The sequence below is a fragment of the Pelobates fuscus genome, chromosome 7, assembly GCF_036172605.1.
Source record: "Pelobates fuscus isolate aPelFus1 chromosome 7, aPelFus1.pri, whole genome shotgun sequence".
Taxonomy (NCBI): Eukaryota; Metazoa; Chordata; class Amphibia; order Anura; family Pelobatidae; genus Pelobates; species Pelobates fuscus.
In genome coordinates, this window is record NC_086323.1 from 58676175 (window position 1) to 58696525 (window position 20351).

The window sequence follows — 20351 nt, forward strand, 5'->3', positions numbered from 1 at the left end:
TTTGAACTTAATTGACTATGCATTATAGCATTATGTGAAGGTATGCATATAATATGCTAGAGATTAATGTATTTGTGTGAAAGGAGGTTATAATTATATGTATGAAACCGAAGGGGGAGGTGACGATGTCACTTCCGGTTTCGTTTTTTTATCAGTCTGATGGCCATCAGATGTGGGAAGGGTATTTAAAGGGATTGTTGGTGAGTTTTGATAAACGCCCTTGATAAAGGCAACCAGGTGGTGCCGAAACGTTGGGGGGTTATTTGTGATTCCAGTTTCTGCCCAGATAGGCTCGTGAGAAGTGTGGTAAATCCATTGTGTATTTTTGCCTATTTTGTATCACTGTATATATATTTGTACCTTAACTTTGATATTGGTTTATTGGTTTATTAAACCTGGTTGAATATTTAATGTGTATTCTGGTGTCCGCTAGTGGTTCTGTGACATGCTTCTGCAGAGCCTGGGAAAGCCAGAAGCTACACCCATCACCATTCATTGGCTGAGAGTGTCAGCTTAATGCTCTTAGTCAATAGCTGACAGTTCAGGAACTCTAGTTCTCTGGCTGGCTAATGACCCTGCCGTTGGTGGAGTTACATCCCCAGCAGCAAAGGGGTTAAACTCAGTATGTACATCGTTTCAAAGTGAAACACTGCCCATACAGACTTTGGGCACTGTGCCCACTTCAAATCACCAAGGGTGTTTGGAGTACTGTATATACTCGTCTAGTCGATCTTGTGTATAAGTCGAGTGCAGTATTTTGACCAACAATTGTGAAATATGCTATGACTCGTGGATTAGTACAACTTTCGAATGGAATTGTTCCCCTTCTGTTCGGTTACCGAACAGACTCTGTGTGGCCCCCCCGTGTTAACACCTCGTAATCACCGATGACCCCTGGCTATTAACTGCACATAGGCATTCACTTGAGTGGCCACAATTCGTATATACGAACGCACGTGTTCATCTCCCAAACGCAGGCAGCGGTACATGATCGTCAACGGCATGGATCTCTGAGTCGGCTCTGCAAGCCTGTGAACCCCGTTGAAACTTGTACCCCTGCCTGTTCGACTTCCCGACTAGCTAGGAGAACGGTGTTCGGGAGTCAATATTGCCCCACATTCAATGTACAAAATTCTATCAAAACTAGCACTGAGCCATGGATAAGTCGACTCTGCATTTTAAAATGAAGTTTAGGACTAAAATGTCACGACTTATACATGAGTATATATGGTAACCCTTTAAAACACACCAAACCCTACACACATATTTGTCATTTGTATTTGTCATTTTCATGGTTTTGCCACATACAGCATTAAGTGACCTTCAGTGGACTTGGGGTTTTTATTTTGGCCAAGGACCCAGGCCACTGTGAGTCTCTCTGCTTGCAGTGTCTATTTACTAAAATTATTTATATAGCACCAACATATTATGCAGCGCTGTATAACCGGTAAACAAGACAAGCATTTAATTCTAACAAAATTTGCATGATTTATGGGAACAGCGATTGAAGCTTACAATTTATATCAGTTTAAACAGATGAAGATAATCTTTAGTGTTCAGAACCATTTTATTCACTTAAAGTCCAAGTGGTATTTATTGGGTTGAGAGTCACATTCCACAACATCTAGAAGGCAGATCTAACCTAGCTGTGAGTCCATTGATAGCCTTAACCATAACCACATCGTTTGTAACTGCATCCCAAATTCATTTATGCTGAAATGACACTCAACCATTAAACATCTCTGTTTTGACAGCTACATTTTAAATATCTGTGGATCCTAGAAGATAAGCAGACATGGTATTCAATGTATATAAGAGCCATGCCAGATATAAATGCTCAATAGAGCTCTACATAAACTATCCCAGCAAGCTGCTGGTGATTTCCAAGCTTGATTCATGTATCCACTGAGAATTCAAATAATAATTATATTTTTTCCCCTAGGTGTCTCTCCTCCTCATCATCCTCCATCCAGCTTGTGTCATCCTAGCATCTCATCAGTGCCTTGCCTATGCAGTACAAGCTCCCCCTGGCACACTAAGGGTTAACCCAGCAGCAGCAGTAATATGATCCGGCAGCTATAATGCACTATAGCCCAGTGCAGGCTGCACATAGCATCCCCAGCACTGCACAGATCGCCGCCTCCTCTGCCAGGCCTGGGAGGGGGCTCACAGCAACCAGCTCACATCCACGCATCGCCTCTCATTCTTCACTGGGAAAGGCTTCATCCCTTTCAGAGTCAGGACTGACTGCATCATCCACCATGATCTGCCCCTAGGAGCCCACCAGAGCCTGGGGGATGAGCCGAACCGTGGTCTGTATATAGGAACCTTTCCTTCCTGCAGGTAATGTGCATGTGCTTCTACTGTGTGTAGGCCCTTAGCCCCCTTTGCTCTGTGTTTCGTCATGAGGCATGTGTTATTGTCATTATCAACCATTTTACATGGTAAGCCTTTTATGCAGACTGGTATGACATTTTCACATTGGTATCCTTGTGAATATTTCATACGTGTGCATTTTTATATATGCAGATTGGGATATAATATTATATAATACACATGCATGCACAACCAAGTCTAAACAATATTCTCTTTATAAAGAAAACAATTGTGCTATTTGTTATTGGCTGTTAAAATCATAATTTGACATATAATAGTATTCAATGAACTAATTATGTAGTAAAACGCATATATGCAAGACTTTGGATGGAGATACATTTTGGTAGTTTACAATAAAGTATGTACTCAGAGCAAGTGCCAATTAAATTGATGTTGTTTATGTATATATTTTTTTGTCTTTTGTTTTTCCTATTCTGTGGCATCTAAAATACATGAAGTGGTTAATTTGTAACACATACAGTGGGGGGTTTCTTTCCCTTGGGCCTTGTAACAGCACAACTGTAGTGTGTTGTCATCACAAAACTATTTTTAAAAGTGGTAAAGGAATAGAGGTAATAGAAATAAGATACAATTAAGAGTAAAAATAAGGACATTTTAAAAACGTTACCCTGGATTTTAAGGCAAACAAAAAAGGTGTCTAAATATTACTTGGTGACTTGACAGTAAACTTGCAAAGTAATTCAGTCGAAAAGTGACCATTTAGAGCATGTATAGTAAAGCATCATGACCACTACAGTTTATTTTAGTGGTTATGGTACTAAGAGGCTATGGATGTAGTTCCCGGTTTTACAAAAACAAAAACGAAAAAAAAAACCCGATCTTACATTGGCTTCTAAACACCCACCTCCAATATTCTGATGTATTAATGAGAGAATTTCGGTTCTTCATTTTTAGTCCTAGTGTTTTACAGAGTGACCATGATCACTCTCTGCAATGAGAGACTCATTGTACTGGTCTATGAAACAACTGTATCAGGTCCCCATTGACCCTTCTGGCCCAACCAAATGAATACATGGATACTTGAATTAGTCAGTGCCTCCACAAATGGTCAACAACCAATATGTCCTATAGCCAGTATTAGAGCTACTCAGTACTTAAAAAAGCATGCACTTAATGTTCCCGCTGTTTGTACACATGGACATATGACGAGGAAGGGAAAATGTGGGTGGACTTTGAGCTCTGGGGGATCCTTTGTTTTATGTAAAACTATTTGGGGATGCTCTCACAAATACCAAGGCTTTGAATTATAGCCTCCCACACTTTGATTGTAATAGTTATGGTGCTTGCAGTGTCTGATTAATTTTGCAAGTTGGCCTTCAGTTCACCAAAACTCACTGCTTAATGAGTAGGTCTCCCTTGCCTTAAAAGGGACACTATAGGCACCCAGATCACTTCATCTCAAGTGCAGTGTCCCCGTCCCCTTAGCCCTGCCCTCTAAAACTGCAACATCACAGGGTTATGACTGCCTCTGGTGGCTGTCTACCATACTTCCTGCATTTTCATGGAGTTTAACTCCATGAAACAACGCTGACACAACGCTGGACATTCTCACGCTTTGCATGAGGTCATCCAGCGTCTTCAAAATCCCCATGGGAAAGCCTAATGTACGCATGATGCTTACCGTGCATGTGCATTAGGTTCTCCCCATTGCCAACATCGGCGGAGATGGAGCCAGCGCCCGCCGAGAGACCTCGGTGCTGAAATAAGTTTAGTGATAAAATAGTTTCATTAGGTGAAGGAGCCGGACAATAGCTTTAGGGCAGAGGGACACTATAACATTGGGTATACAGTTCTGTATTCCTAACGCTATAATTGTCCATTAAGTGTGCAATTTTGCATTGCTATAGTAATAAATGCTAACTAAGAAGAATTTCCTTAAACTCATTATATTTTTATTATATATATTATATCTGGGATGCCCACACTTTTTTGTGTCATTATCTACTCTTTAAATGACCAGCTAAACAAGATCTACCTGCCAAATTTATATTAGTATTTCAAGTAAACAGCCAACTGAGCCTTCACAGACAAGAGTGGCGCTGCACCACTCACACACAGAGGTCTTACCCCACAGTAGAGTTTATTGGATGAGCGTTAACAGCAGGGGTGTCCAAAACTTAGATTCCCAGATGTTGTAAAACTACAACACCCATGATGCGTTGCATGCCTATAGAATGACAAAGCATCATGGGAGCTGTAGTTCTAAAACATCTGGGGATCTACCTTTTGGGCACCCCTGCTTCCAGAAATTGAGCCAAAACATTGCTGTATATGTTTATCCAATATAGTCTGATTTGGAGAAAGATCTTGGTGTGCCTGGAACCTTTTCTGGTATTTGTTATGCTGTTACATCCTATTCTGAAATCTACTTCTCAATAAAGATATCCCCTAATATGATTTGCTTGACTTCTAAATCCTAGTAACCTCGTTACTAGTAGCAGCATTATATAGACCAACATTGTGTCAATGTATAAAGAAAAACAACTCCTCTACATTGTTTTTAAACTCATCTATAGTGACTTGAATTTTGCAGGTCACGTGTCTCCTTACCACAACTCACTATTTAGTGAGTAGACACCCCACCCCCCTACGAGGGTGGCAAACGGTAACATGTGCTTTCCTTAATCTCTCAAATTGTCGTTTATCTTGTTTACTTTTTGTACAACTTCTGGCTTCATATTGCAACTGCAGTTATACCGCAGATCTGTATTGTAATACTAGTGTTCAAACTAGTGCATAGGTGAATAGGTGTCTTGTTTCGTATATTATTATACTTAAAAAATAGTTTTTTAAAGAGGGTTTTAACAGTTTAGTATGAGATGATATCCCACTTACTTCTGGGAGTAGATGTGTTTAAAGGACCACTCTAGTGCCAGGAAAACATACTCGTTTTCCTGGCACTAGAGTGCCCTGAGGGTGCCCCCACCCTCAGGGACCCCCTCCCGCCCGGCTCTGGAAAGGGGAAAGGGGTTAAATCTTACCTTTTTCCAGCGCTGGGCAGAGAGATCTCCTCCTGCTCTCCTCCTCCGATCCTCCTCTTCTCCTCCCCGTCAGCTGAATGCGCACGTGCGGCAAGAGCTGCGCGCGCATTCAGCCGGTCACATAGGAAAGCATTCATAATGCTTTCCTATGGACGCTTGCGTGCTCTCACTGTGATTTTCACAGTGAGAATCACGCAAGCGCCTCTAGCGGCTGTCAATGAGACAGCCACTAGAGGACATAGGGGGAAGGCTTAACCCATTCATAAACATAGCAGTTTCTCTGAAACTGCTATGTTTATGAAAAAATGGGTTAACCCTAGAAGGACCTGGCACCCAGACCACCTCATTAAGCTGAAGTGGTCTGGGTGCCTAGAGGTGTCCTTTAAGGAAGCAGAGATTAAATTTTGGAGCTGTGGCAGTCTTCCTATCCTGCATTGGAGGAATTCAACATCCAATTGTCAGGGTTGACACCAAAGTCACCCTTCGGCCAATACAATTGTGATTTCCTTCTTAAAGAGCTTTGTATCACTTAGAGAAAAGTTGTTCAACTTTTTTAATGCTGGGGGTCATACTAAACATAAAATTAGGGTAGAGTAGAGGAGAGAGATTTTCTTAAATTAATGCAATTAAATGAGTTCATTTCAGTACAACCTGTTGAACCTCAGAAGTGATAGCTGTCTGTATCTGTCCCAAAGGCTTGTATCACCACACAAGTCTTTAATTGTATTTATTGCCATTAATGGTAGATCGCAGAATGGTTTTATAGCCACTGCACATGGTATATATATATATATATATATATATATATATATATATATATATATTTTCCCTCTGACCATGGCTGAACTTCTGAGAAGGATTCAACAAACTAAAGTGGAATGTTTGAGCATTGCATTTGTTGGAACAAACTGGAATCTCACAGAACAAGTTTTTTTTTTTTTTCATTTTTGCTCTTTACTTTGTAAAACCCTGACAAGTTCAGTGACATTACTGATTATGAGGGTTGGCTTAACTTTTCTTCTCAAACATATAAGCACAGTCTATTCTTTCAAGGCTGCAAGCTTTCACAGTTAAAATGGGTGAAAGCCCAGTAATTGTTATATGATATGCGATAGGATATCTAACAATGATCTGATTCAAAGCGGTGTAATTTAAAGGAGTTATAATGAAACTCCTTACTGCAATTTAAAGATAACTTAACGTGCAGCAAGGTAAAATATAAACATTCTTCTTTTACTCTTTTGCAATGTTGCCTGGTGTTATGACCGCCCAATCCAGCAGTCTGCACGTTCACGTATTGTACCTCAACAGAGGTTGTCAGACCTCCCATCATTAACCAGTCTGTAAACGCCTGGCCCTTTAAGAGGGTTTATTGTTGTGAAAACTTTGTTTCACCACTTTCCAAATCGTAAGTGGATAGTGGTCAGCATGGCTTGATGCTAATAGCACACTGCCAACATGTAATGACATCTTGCTAACTCAATTTAGTCTCTTAGAAATAAAATATCTGAATAGCTGGGGTTTCTATTTTTAGGTGTCCAAATTGCTTCTGTTTGTGCATGCATTTATATAAAAAAAAAATATAAAATTTAATAAATGCCAAATCTGGGAAAATATATAAACACACTACTTTTAACACAAGATTCAGAATGATTTGAAACAGCTTCTATCTCTTTCTGTAGGTATACATTTTCATATGATGCTCCCAAAATCTAAATTTTATTGCATCCAAGCTATATCCTGGAAACAGGAATTAGTCTGTGAGGGTACACTACTTCAGTATTCTGTATCTGAAACCTGTCCTATAATCACACCAACCCACCGATGCTTTATGTTAGAGCGTGATTTGCTGTCTGTTTGAAATCACCTCTGTCATAATCTGTAACCCAAAACACTCAGTATGTTCATTCTTTCTTTGCCAACCCATGTTATTATGCTCTTTACATTTTAAATGTATAGACCAGGGGTAGACAATCTTTGGCATTTCAGATGCTGTGGACTACATCTTTACAAATTAATTAAGTAGGAGCACAACCCATCATATGTAAAATGTTTTTTTTTATTTTATTAATACAGTATAGAGACAAATCACAAATTCAGCACTAGAACACTGTCCTCAGAAGCACAAACGCTGCTAGATAGTCACAAATATTATGATCACCCCATATATATCAAACCAAAATACATAAATGGAAAGCTAATACAACTTCAATAAATAAAAAAAATAATGAAACACACCTGAAGCAAATTATACAATGAGAAAATGTGAGAGGCAAGGGATGCAAAAGATACCAACTGACGCTGAACCCCAATGTTTTGGCCGATACGTTTTAATATTGTGGCTGATAAGTGTATATGTATTTATTATACATGAAAAGCAAAATAGAAAGTATAAATCCATACATTATTATCTGTTAACAGGGTGCCTCCACCTTGACTCACTGTCAATTATTATTATACACTTTGTCCTTTGCACCTAACTATCAATGTAGCATACATTAAAGGGAATCAATGAAACCATGCTTGCAATTTGCAGTGTGTGCTGTGGACTGTACTGGATTTTGATGCATTTTTCTATGTTGTAATATGAATTTAAAAGAAATAAGAGCATCACCTGAAAAAAATGTATGCTACTGGTAATTTTCAATGTTTTATTCATTTGCTCCGCTCCCCCTTTTAACAGTGAGTTTTTGTTGCATTGAAAACCAATTTTTGCTAAATGTAGGACAAAAAAAACAAGTACCGTATATACTCGAGTATAAGCCGAGTTTTTCAGCACATTATTTGTGCTGAAAAAGCCCAACTCGGCTTATACTCGAGTCAATTGTCTGTATTATGGTAATTTGCATTGCCATTATACAGACAGGGGGCTGTGGGGGCTGCAGAGCGTTTACTTACCTCTCCTGCAGCATCTGTCAGCTCTCTCCTCCTCCGCGGCGGTCCTTTCAGCACCTCGGTCAGCTCCCAATTTAAGTCTCGCGAGAGCCGCGGGGTCATAGTGCGGCTCTCGCGAGATTTACAGTGTGAGCTGACAGAGGAGTTGCACGGACCGGCGTGGAGGAGAAGGGAGCTGACAGGAGCTGCAGGAGAGGTAAGTGCTCTCTGACAGCCCCTCTCCCCCCCACACTGAACTGCCAATGCCACTGAACCACCAGGGAGTGAGAGCCCCCCTCCCTGCCATGTATCAAGCAGGGAGGGGGGATGAAAAAAATAATAATAAAATAAAATAATAAATAAAATAATATTAAATAATAATAATAATAAAAAATTAGATTATAACAAAAAAATTTAAAATAATAATTTTAAAAAAATAATAAAAATACCCAACCCACACCAAGGCTCTGCAACACAAACACACACACACACACACACACACACACTGCACTCATACACACACTCACACTGCACTCATACACACTGCATTCATACACACACACACTGCATCACACACACACACACTGCATCCATACACACACTCACACTGCACTCATACACACATACACACTGCACTCATACACACACACACACACTGCACTCATACACACACACACACACACTGCACTCATACACACACACACACACAAACACTGCATCCATACACACACTCACACTGCACTCATACACACACACACTGCACTCATACACACACACACACACTGCACGCATACACACACACACTGCACTCATACACACACACTGCACTCTTACACACACACTGCACTCTTACACACACACTGCACTCTTACACACACACTGCATTCATTATATACACACACACTGTAAATAAATATTCAATTAATATAATTTTTTTAGGATCTAATTTTATTTAGAAATTTACCAGTAGCTGCTGCATTTCCCACCCTAGTCTTATACTCGAGTCAATAAGTTTTCCCAGTTTTTTGGGGTAAAATTAGGGGCCTCGGCTTATATTCGGGTCGGCTTATACTCGAGTATATACGGTAATAATAATCCTGAGCTGGATAATTCTTCCAACTGATGGTTACATTTAGCAAATTAGATTATTTTTTTCTCCCTCTCTATTACTTAGAAATAATCAATCAGAAAATATGTTGTAATGTAGGTAGAATCCTTTACTTCCCTATTATAGTAATGGTCAAGGAATTTTGGTTAATGTTTCAAGAAGGATAAACAAAGTTGTGGTTTGGAAGATTACCAGCAAAATACATTGTTCAGCTCTGTTACAGTGCAGCATAGCACAGCAATATAAATATGTAATTTTTTCAGTTTAAAGAGTGCTTGATTAAGCTGTTTTGTTGGTCTTTTTGCAGGTTACCATGCCTCACTTCAGCACCTTGACAATTGGTATTTCTGCAACAAGCTTTGTCATATCCCAGCTTCTGTTTCACGTGGGAAGTGCTTGGTTTTCCACTCTTTTAACTTGTGGTTTCAGCAAACTTAATCCAAAACAGAAGATTGAATGGAATTCCAGGTACGCATCTAACAACTCTAATTTATCATAACTTACATTCTAATTTTAAAAGGAACAGTTGTTTCTAACCTCACCCCATTGAATATATATTTTGGCATGATGTCTGCAGGGGTAACAATTATAACACAAACGTATAACCCTCCACTACACTTCTGGGCAGTTGGTAGTGCTGTCTTTCTAAATTGCTCAGTATGAGCACACTAGGCATCATGGGAAGATAATTAATTTGCATTAGATGCCAGGCTACCCCTTGTTAATGCAAAACAATATTATTATTTTGGTTCGCTTTAGAATCATGTCGTTCCTCTTTCTATAAAACATACTTCTTGTGTAAACATGTGCTGCCCATTCATTCATAAAATCATTTGTCTTTGTTTTCTTCAAGCAAATATTATGATGTTATTTATATAGCAGCAATCCAATGAATTTGGTTCAGGTTATCAGTATCTTTCTATAAATATTATGTAACAGAAGTTCAACTTTGGTTTATGAACTTCTATTTCGGTTCATCAGGAGGCCACTGCTGTTTTCTAAAAGCCATAATCTTAGTTCAATTATTTTTAAAAAGTTTTTTTTTTTTTTGGTGGGAGAGATATATTTGCAAGTTGTGTCAGTGGTTCAACCAGCCAGCTCTTAAAAGCCAATTGTTGAAAGGCAAACTGTGGCGGAACTTACCACCAATTTAATGTTTTTCCCTCATTTCGCATGTTTTACCCTTTTTCTGTTCGGGAGTACTGCATACAAACGACACCCATTTTTCTCCCGAACGAGGACCACTCCTGTACCCCATTAGAACGTTCACACCAGCAACTTAAGTGCAAAGCCGCAATGGAAGTAATTAAGGAATGTTTCCCCTGGGTGGCCATTTCATATAACTGAACGGTACTTGGTCGTCGAGTGCCTGGAACTCTTTTCGACTAGGCACTCGCACCAACACGGGTAAAACTTAGACCGCTGCCTGTTTTACTTTTCGACCACCTATGCGAACTATGTTCGGGAGATATGAACTACCGAACAGGGGGAGCATTTGCATCATGAAACTAAGAGATTCCCTTGCATGGTGTTCGCACAAAAAACCCTGAACAGAGACCGGCCGGGACACCTATTTCCCTGGAACTGTTTTGGGCTATATCTAGTGTCCGGTTGGTCAAAACTTTCCCCCGGTGGCATTCCAGTTTCACCAAACCGATCTGAGTGATATTTGAATATGGTATACACTCAGATTAGGGCTATCCGGTATATGACTTTTGTGGGGTTCCTGGTTATGGTGAGGACACTTTTGGGGTACTGTATATTTTGTATGGATTTCTGTACCTGATAGATAATTGAATTATAGGTTTTTCTCACGCAATTATCTCTCAGGCACAGAGGATCTTGGGCTAGAAATCCCTGTGTTATTGTATTGGAGACCCCATGTAGAGATCTGTGAATAAAAGCCGTATGTGGCATGAATAAACTCAGCTGACTCCCAGGACTATGTTTTGTCTGGTTACTGGGGGAATGGATGTCTGCATGTTTTAATGGTTCTAGAGTGGCTGAGTGAAGAAATTAGTGAAGGAACCCGGTCGGGTTACCCATGGTCCACTACAAAGACCTTATACATTATTTTATTATTTGTTTGGATGTATATAATTTATTGGTTTTTTTCCCCCCTTTATTTTAACATCCATAATAAAAGCATCCATTCTTCTCCCCATTTTCCTTCTCTTCAAAGTAATGGATTCAATTTCATACAAAGTATAGCATATAGACATTTATCTGAATGGATTATTTACCTAATTGCTTCAGTACTGCCACAGTTTGAGGCAGATTTGGATATTTCTGTTAATTGGCAACAGTAATCTGCAATATTTGGCTGCCTGATGAGCAAGCAGTAATTGAAAAATAAATTAATTGAAGCCAAGGTCCCCTTGATCCCCAATTAACTGTGAGGGATCCGACAATATAGTACCTACAGTATATTTCCTCACACCACGGGTGGTGGAGTGAGACTTAATAAAGTGCTTGGCCACACTTCCAACTTGCTACCTCTCCATCCCCTGCGCGATGTCATGTTGATATGTTAATTATTAACTCCTCTCCTGATGTTTTACAGGTGCAGGGTTGATAACAGAACAAGTAGGAAGCTTCTTATACCCTTTGTGGTGGGAATACAAATAATTATTTGAGGGTCCAGAGGACCTCCTTATTCCTGGAGGGAGGATCTACCTGATTGTCTTTCCCGTTATTCCTGTGTGGATGTTAAAGGGTTTAATTATGATTATTGGCATCTAATGGACCCCATATCTACAGGACTATCTTGATATTCTATTCCAGGATATGTCCAAATTACCACCAAAGCTATTTTTATCCCTTTGAGAAACCCAGTACACATTCCCTTATAGTTCTTAAATTTCTTTATATAGCACCCATGGCACTTTAAAAAAATCAGTAACTTATTGTCCTGTCCATGTTACCTTCTCAGATGCTAACTTTCTTTGAACTGCCATTGCTGATTTCAATTCCAGTCCTTCATTCTCCCAATGAAAAATGATATATTCTGGCAGATTCAGATGGAGTGTGAAGTAGGAATGTGAACTTGGGAAAGGGGACTTAATAATAATGCAGAATTTGCAACAACTGGCTGAAAAGGTATAGTGAGTCAGCCTCTACAACAAAATACAAAGCATAGTCAGCTCCTGAAGGTTAATTAAACTTAGCAAGACTCAAGTTTAAAAGGTGACAAAAAGATTCGCAAGCAGCCTTATTTGTAAACAGGTTTTGTTTTGTGTAGCAATGTAAAACTTTGTATTTTTCTTATTTTCATAAATGCCCAACTTCAATTTCCCCATTGCTCCTATGCAGGCCCTCGCCAGGCAGAGAAATTAAAGGAACACTATACGGATCAGGAACACAAACATGTATTCCTGACACTATAGTGTTAAAAACACGTTTGAACACCATATGAGGAGTGGCCAGTGGAGGCATTCCAAGGCTGAAATACAAACACTGCCTTTTCTCTGAAAAAAAACAGTGTTTACTTAAAAAAGCCTGAAGGCAATGATTATACTCACAAGAACAAATACAATAAGCTGTAGTTGTTCTGGTGACCATAGTGTCCCTTTAAGTTCTCTTTTAAGCTTGTTTCCCTCCTCCTTACCAGAGAAAGTGTTTATAATGTGTTTCTGATACGAACATACGTACTCAAATCCTTATGGTCGTATAATGGTATACTCAAATCCTTATGGTCATATAATAATATACCTCAAAAAAAAGAGAGAAATATACAAAATAATAGTGTAACCCTGTAAATATTTAGAAAGCAATAGAAAAAATATAAGGTAGTACACTCATATATAGCAGAGCTAAATACAGAGCTCTGCTGTTTTGGCGCGTAGACGGAATGATCCCCGTCCTAGGATAAATATGAGGTAGTCCACGTCTTGATGGTCTCAAACAGAGAAAACAGACAGGAAGATCCACATAGTGTAGTAGATACTAATATAAATATGGGTGATAAATGAATAGAAAATATCGTACTCACATTTACTAGAGCGTACCTCGCTCTAGTTAATAGCGCATAGGTGGTATAATCCCCACCAAGGAATAAAGATGTAAACCAGGAGCAAAATATAGTGGAAATCTCAGAGTAAAAAAGTTAAAATTATAACTATTTATTATACATATAAATCAGTAAAAACCAATATATATAAAATACTCAATGAGAAAGTCCATAAAAAAATCCACTTTACGCGTTTCACCTATAGAGGCTTCTTCAGAAGTGTGAACTTCTGAAGAAGCCTCTATAGGTGAAACGCGTAAAGTGGATTTTTTTATGGACTTTCTCATTGAGTATTTTATATATATTGGTTTTTACTGATTTATATGTATAATAAATAGTTATAATTTTAACTTTTTTACTCTGAGATTTCCACTATATTTTGCTCCTGGTTTACATCTTTATTCCTTGGTGGGGATTATACCACCTATGCGCTATTAACTAGAGCGAGGTACGCTCTAGTAAATGTGAGTACGATATTTTCTATTCATTTATCACCCATATTTATATTAGTATCTACTACACTATGTGGATCTTCCTGTCTGTTTTCTCTGTTTGAGACCATCAAGACGTGGACTACCTCATATTTATCCTAGGACGGGGATCATTCCGTCTACGCGCCAAAACAGCAGAGCTCTGTATTTAGCTCTGCTATATGTGAGTGTACTACCTTATATTTTTTCTATTGCTTTCTAAATATTTACAGGGTTACACTATTATTTTGTATATTTCTCTCTTTTTTTGAGGTATATTATTATATGACCATAAGGATTTGAGTATACCATTATACGACCATAAGGATTTGAGTACGTATGTTCGTATCAAAATAAGGGCGCGGTTTCCTTCTTTCTTTTTTCACTATTGTTTATCATAAGGTGGGGAATCCTTGTGTTGGTCACTGCTGCCCATTCTACATCACTCATACTACTATAGTGAGCGCCTATACTCTGTTTGTCTTATAATGTGTTTCTGTCCTGTGCATATGGTGAATGGTTGCATGATAAGCCAGTGCCAGGGAGGAAATAGACACCATAATAATGAAGTTGTTATAGTGCCCAAAGTATTCCTCTAAAATACTAAAGTCTGACATGTTATGAGTGGAACTGTTCAATATATTGATAGCAATCATATTCGTCTTTTGTTAGTTTTGTACATGGGTTAATTCACACAACACAAACAACTTGGAAAGCATTGATGCAAACAGCCTAAAAGAGAATTCTTACTGCCTTTGTTAGCAGTTCTGGAGGAATAGTTTATAGCTTGATCAATGTTTACAAATTGCTACATTTTATAAGTCAATCCTAGAAATGAAATGAAGCAGGATACTCTATGTGCTGTAAATGTTGCCATTATACAGAGTTATATTGGTGATTTGAGTGACCTTTTAATTGTAACTTTATAGCACACAAAATTCATAGAAAGCACTACAAGATTTTTATTTTATAAAAACTCCACCCATGACAGGTGTGCTATAAACCATATTAGGCGAGGGAACTATTTTCATTTGTACAGTACATTAAAAACATGGGCATTTTGGATGCCAACACTTGCCATTGTGAGAGGGTACAATTGTGCGTGCATGTGGCCCACAATATACTGTATAGTGAAATAATAATTGTATCCTTCAAATTTTGCTTTCGTCAAAGAATCCTCCGTGTGCAGGAGGAAATCGTCACCAAGCAAGCACCATCCACAGGATATGGCATAACATTGCAAAATGGAGTGATAGCCTTCCTTTTTTTAAGATCCTTTTTACCCTGTACTAATCTCCCACTTTGCCACTACCAAAGAACCCCCAGAACATCACATTGCCTCCAGCAGGCTTGACGGATGGCAACAACCACTCCACCAGCATATTTTCATTTGTTTTGCGTCTCAAGGATGTTCATTTTTGTGATCTGAACAATTCAATCCAATCTTCCTCTGCCCACTGTCTGTGTTCCTTTGACCAGCTTAATCATATCTTTTTATTGGCCAGTCAGAGATATGACTTTTTAAAAAATATTTGTATTTGTACTTTATTGAGATTTTGTCAACATGCATGTCAATGCAATATTACAGTCCATTTGGAAAACAAAACTGGACAGAAGTTAACGTAAATGAACAAATCAACAAAAATAAACAAACGAACAAAAGAGTGTGGAACTTAAATACATATCTCGTGGTTTAATTATCTTGTGTCCCATTTCATAAATAGTCTGTAATACTGTAGTATTCTAGCTATGTTAGGAGGTCTCCAGTGTTTTCTGGCTCCTGTTCCAAAATTGCCGCCATGACTTCCAGGCCCTTTCTAATTTGACTCTGATGAATAGACTCTAATCAAGTACATTCAAATGTTTAGTTGAAATATGTTGAGGCTGAGAGTTATTTCTCTTTGTGCTGCTAAGAGAACATGAGAGGCCAGGGCTCTAGATTGAAACGTCAGGGAGTCTGGCAATAGAAGCAGGAGGTAAGTAGAAGGACTAACGGGCAATCATTGGATAGAAACCGCTTTAAGCAGGTCCTGCACCATTTTCTAGAATGAAGTAATATTAGTGCGTTCCACCATATGTGTAATATCGTTCCCACCTATGTGCCACATCTTCAACAAAAGGGAGAAGCCAACGGGTAGATTTTGTGCAAATGATGTGCTTCTATATGATGGTAACAATGTGTTATCCCCATAAGAATGTTTAAGGATTCTATTAATTCTCTATTGGATACGTTTATCTCACACTCTGCATTTCATTTGTCCATAAAGTCTTGTCTCGTATTCCGTCCTCTAGAGCTTTATAAAAGAGGTTTAAAATAAAAGATGTTTTTGCTTTCTGTGGGTCATTTTCACATCTATCTATGACTATTTAAAATTAGGTTTGAATTATGCTACCTCCCCAGTTGATGTGTTAACCATAGATGTCACTATGCTTTTCATTTGTAGATATGGGAATATGTAACTAGAATGCAATTTATATTGTAGTTGCACTTGTTAAAATGGGATCACATCCCCCGAGAGATGAGTTGTTTGCTCGAAGTAATACCTGTGTCACGGTAGTTTACCCCAACTCGCAAGATTTAATCCAACAATTGACAAAATAGAGCAGAGATACGTCTTACCGGACCTTAGAATGGCCGGACTAGACGTAGAGGAGAGATATACAGAGTCAGGAACGATCCGAGGTCAAGAGTACAAAGAGACAGCGAAAACAAGAACGAGCCAAGATCTGGTACACAGGAATCAGTAAGCCGGCAAACAGTACAAACAGGGATAAAGAGATAAACGGAGTAAGATACAAAGCCAAGGTCAAGTACGAAAAAATCACAACTGAACATAACAAGCGCTAAAGGGAACTGAAACAGAAAACACGATAGGGCAGGGAGTTAAGGGAGAGGTAAGTATAAATACCCTAGTATTTAATTTGATTGGCCCCTGTCATATCCACGCCCCCAAATGGTGAGTGTATGGGGAATGTGGGATGACAGGGGCCAATGGGAGACCGTTTTAAATTTCGGCTCCCACTGTCCCTTTATGAGCGTGCCCGAGACATACGGCGCGCTCTTAGAGCTAGGCGGGACACGTGACCGCATCTTGCGGTCAATGCCCACCTTCGTCAGAACATTGAACGAGCCGCGCGCGGGAATAGAGGACCTCTGCCACCCCCCGGATAAGGTAAGTACCGCTACAACCTGCTCCCTTCCATTTCTGTAGGGATAGACATGCACATTTTGTCATTAATGCTGTTATAGGGGGTTCTGGTAGGTATTGTTTATTTAATTCTATCGAGTGGAGGAACTGGTCCCATACCTTAAAGGGACACTATAGTCCCCTGAACAACTACAGCTTAATGTAGTTGTTCGGGTGAGATCTATAGCTCCCTGCAGGCAATCTAATGTAAACACTGTATTTTTAGAGAAAATACAGTGTTTACATTGATTGATAGGAATACCTCCAGTGGTCGTCACTCAGACGGCCACCAGAGGGACTTCCTATCATGTATGGCCCTAAAAAGGCCATGTACACGTCAGACATATTAAAATACGTCTGACGTGTGCAGGAGAGAGAAGGCACTGTGTGCGCGCCTTCTCTCTCCTTCCTGTCAGCAGAGGAGAGGGGGTGGGCAAAGACCGTGAGCTGAGCTGTCAGTCAGCTCAGCTCGCGGCCGCACACACCGCGCGCATGCGCGCTAGTGCGCTCAAGACTAGTGATGTCTTGAACAGTTAGCCGGGAACCGTTCGCCTGCGAACATAGCGTGTTCGCGGTTGCGAACACGCGCGATGTTCGGTCCGCCCCCTATTCGTCATGGAGGAGGGAGGGTCTGCTGCTGATTGGCTGAAATGTGTCTGCTGACTGTGAGGTACAGGGTCAAAGTTTACTCAATGATTACGAATAGGGGGCGGACCGAACACGCTATGTTCGCCGGCGAACTGTTCGGGACATCACTACTCAGGACTTCATAGGGCGGCATGAATGCCGCCCTATGAAGTATGTGCGCATGTGCAGCGAATCCGCGCATGCGCACAAGGGAGCAATGGCGCTTCCGAATGGAAGCGTCTGATTGTTTCCTGCTCGCACCCGCCTATTTCGTCATTTTGATGAAATAGGGGGCGCGGCTTCACGAGGCTCCCAACGCTGGAACCAAGTGAGTAAAAACGGCTGCCTGGAGAGTCCCTTTAATAGGTCCCACCCCCTGTGGTGGAAAATAACATTGCATTTGCTTGTCTCCTTTGTTTTGGGATTCAAAGAGTGTCTTGCAATGAATCTGGTTGGAGTTGGTTGTCCTCCCAGTCATGTCTCTAGGGACATGGAATGAGACTACAGCCTGCAAGATTGATGCCTTGTGATATAGAGTAAAAACATTTTTTTTGAAAAAACAAAACTGGTAATCATCCTTTATGGCCTTCCCAGATGTACTCTAAGCAAAATGTTTGTAGAGCTTTACATTATGAGGCTAGTATAGCTATGAGTAGAAGTCAAAATATATATAATTTTTGCTTGTATTAATAGAATCTTGATGTTATTAAAGGGACACTGAAGGCACCCATACTATTTCAGCTAATGGAAGTGGTTTGGGTGCAATGTCCCTTGCACCCCTGCACGTCACTCCTCCCAGCTAACACACACAGACTGCGTGGGAGGAAGGAGGAGGGAGTCATAGTGGGTATGTCTTGTGTGTGTGTCTTTGTATGTATGTGTCTTTGTATGCATGTTTTGTGTGTGTCTGTATGTGTGTGTATGTGTCTTATGTATGTGTCTTTGTTTGTATGTCTTTTGTGTGTGTGTGTGTGTGTGTGTCTGTCTGTATATATATATATATATATATGTGTGTGTGTATGTATGTGTGTCTTGTCTTTGAATGTGTTGTATGTGTGTATTATGTATGTGTGTCTTGTGTCTTTGTATGTATGTGTGCAGTGTGCATGTCTGTGTGTGTTTGTATGCATGTGTGCCTGTCTGTTTGTATGTATGTGTGTATGTATGTGTGTCTGTATGTATGTGTGCCTGTCTGTTATAGTGGGCTATAGAAAGTAATAGTAAGTGGGCTACCTAGCTCAGCCTTCCTACTGGGCATTGCTATAAGGTAGGTTAAAAAATGGAAAAAAGGGGGAAAAAAGGTGGGGAGGGGAATTGAGGAGGGGAACTGATGCACAGATGAGAAATCATATTATGAGCAAACAAAGAAGTCGTCTGAATATCACCGAAAGAGGAGACCTTCGTTTGTTCCTTACGAAAATAGAACCAGATATCAAATATTTAGTCTCGCAACATCAACCACTAGTAAAGGTAATTTCAATTTACTTTATTTTTTTCTCATTAAACTTTAGAAAAACATTATAAACATGCATAAAGTAGAAATAAAAAGATAATTGTACGTACATTTATTTTTTTTTTAAAACACCCTCCTTTCTTAAAAATATTTTGCACTTGCATGAAAACTGGTGGGCGGTAAGGAAATTTTTTCCATCAAGAAAGATTCATTAGTGGGCAGTAGGTAGAAAAAGGTTGAGTCCCACTGGTCTATATTCTCTAGAGTAAGGGTAGGTAACCGTAATGTATCTAAAAAGACCTTAATGGATTGTCTGGATGTGTGCAGTTAGGGACTTTGTTTTAATTATATAATGAACTTTAATATTCTGCGTATTTATCCACTATTGTTTGTATATATGAATTTTTTTGTGTTGTTCGAGGTCATCAGCTAAGCGATTTTCGATGTGAAATCCCTTTCCTCAAGTTTAGAGACTAGTATAGCCCCTATTTTGTTTTCATTGGCAAAGTATTTGTTTATATAGTGTCAATAAGTAGGCCGTCTTGGATAGCTCTAGATCTAATAGTATTTATTGGAGCAAAACTAATTGAGTATTCTGGGGCGGGTTATGTTTACTATGGATTAAATTAGTAGTTTTTCAATATTGTAGTACATTGTTTCAAGCGTTGTTTTTTTTTAGCATAGCATCTTTTATGAATACCTTTCTGATATAGACTTTATGTGCAAGCCACATTGTGTTAATCAATGTTATACACTAAATACTACCAGGTGTAGTATATAGTGTAAACAAAGTTGCACAATAGTCTCCATGACCCTGACCCCTTTCTGTTAAATGCTTCAGTTATCGTCAGCACGATAGGTGCATGGTCTTACCATGATATAATTAGAATCGATACAGCTTGAATTTTTGGTAGCAGGAAGGTATGTATGAAAAGTTGATCTATTCTTGAATGCTGTAGGTTATCTAAACTGAAGAGAAGCATGAATAGTCCATGAATGTATGATATTTTCTCCATGGGTCAATACATTTTTATTACGATTATTACCAATTTGTGTGATGACTTTCTGTCTAGAGCTGGTGGTATGATGAGTAACTGTGTTAGAGAAGAAGGAGTCTAGTTTGTGGTCTATGAGAAAATTAGTGTCCCCTCCAATTATTACCTCCCTAAACTGAAACTTGGGCACTAAAGAAAATATTTGAGTTACAAATTGAGGTTGTTACTCATGTTGACCATAAATGTTAA

At 39.3% G+C, this 20351-nt stretch overlaps 1 protein-coding gene across 1 annotated transcript in view; it reads left to right on the forward strand.

Annotated features, from left to right (window-relative positions):
• Positions 1 to 1972: 1972 nt before the first annotated feature.
• Positions 1973 to 20351, forward strand: part of TLCD4 (TLC domain containing 4) — a 44715-nt gene continuing 26336 nt past the window's right edge. The window contains exons 1-2 of the mRNA XM_063428336.1: positions 1973 to 2343; positions 9668 to 9828. Of these exons, the coding sequence (XP_063284406.1) occupies positions 9674 to 9828 (155 nt within the window). The 5' untranslated portion in view covers positions 1973 to 2343; positions 9668 to 9673. The remainder of the gene's footprint in view (positions 2344 to 9667; positions 9829 to 20351) is intronic.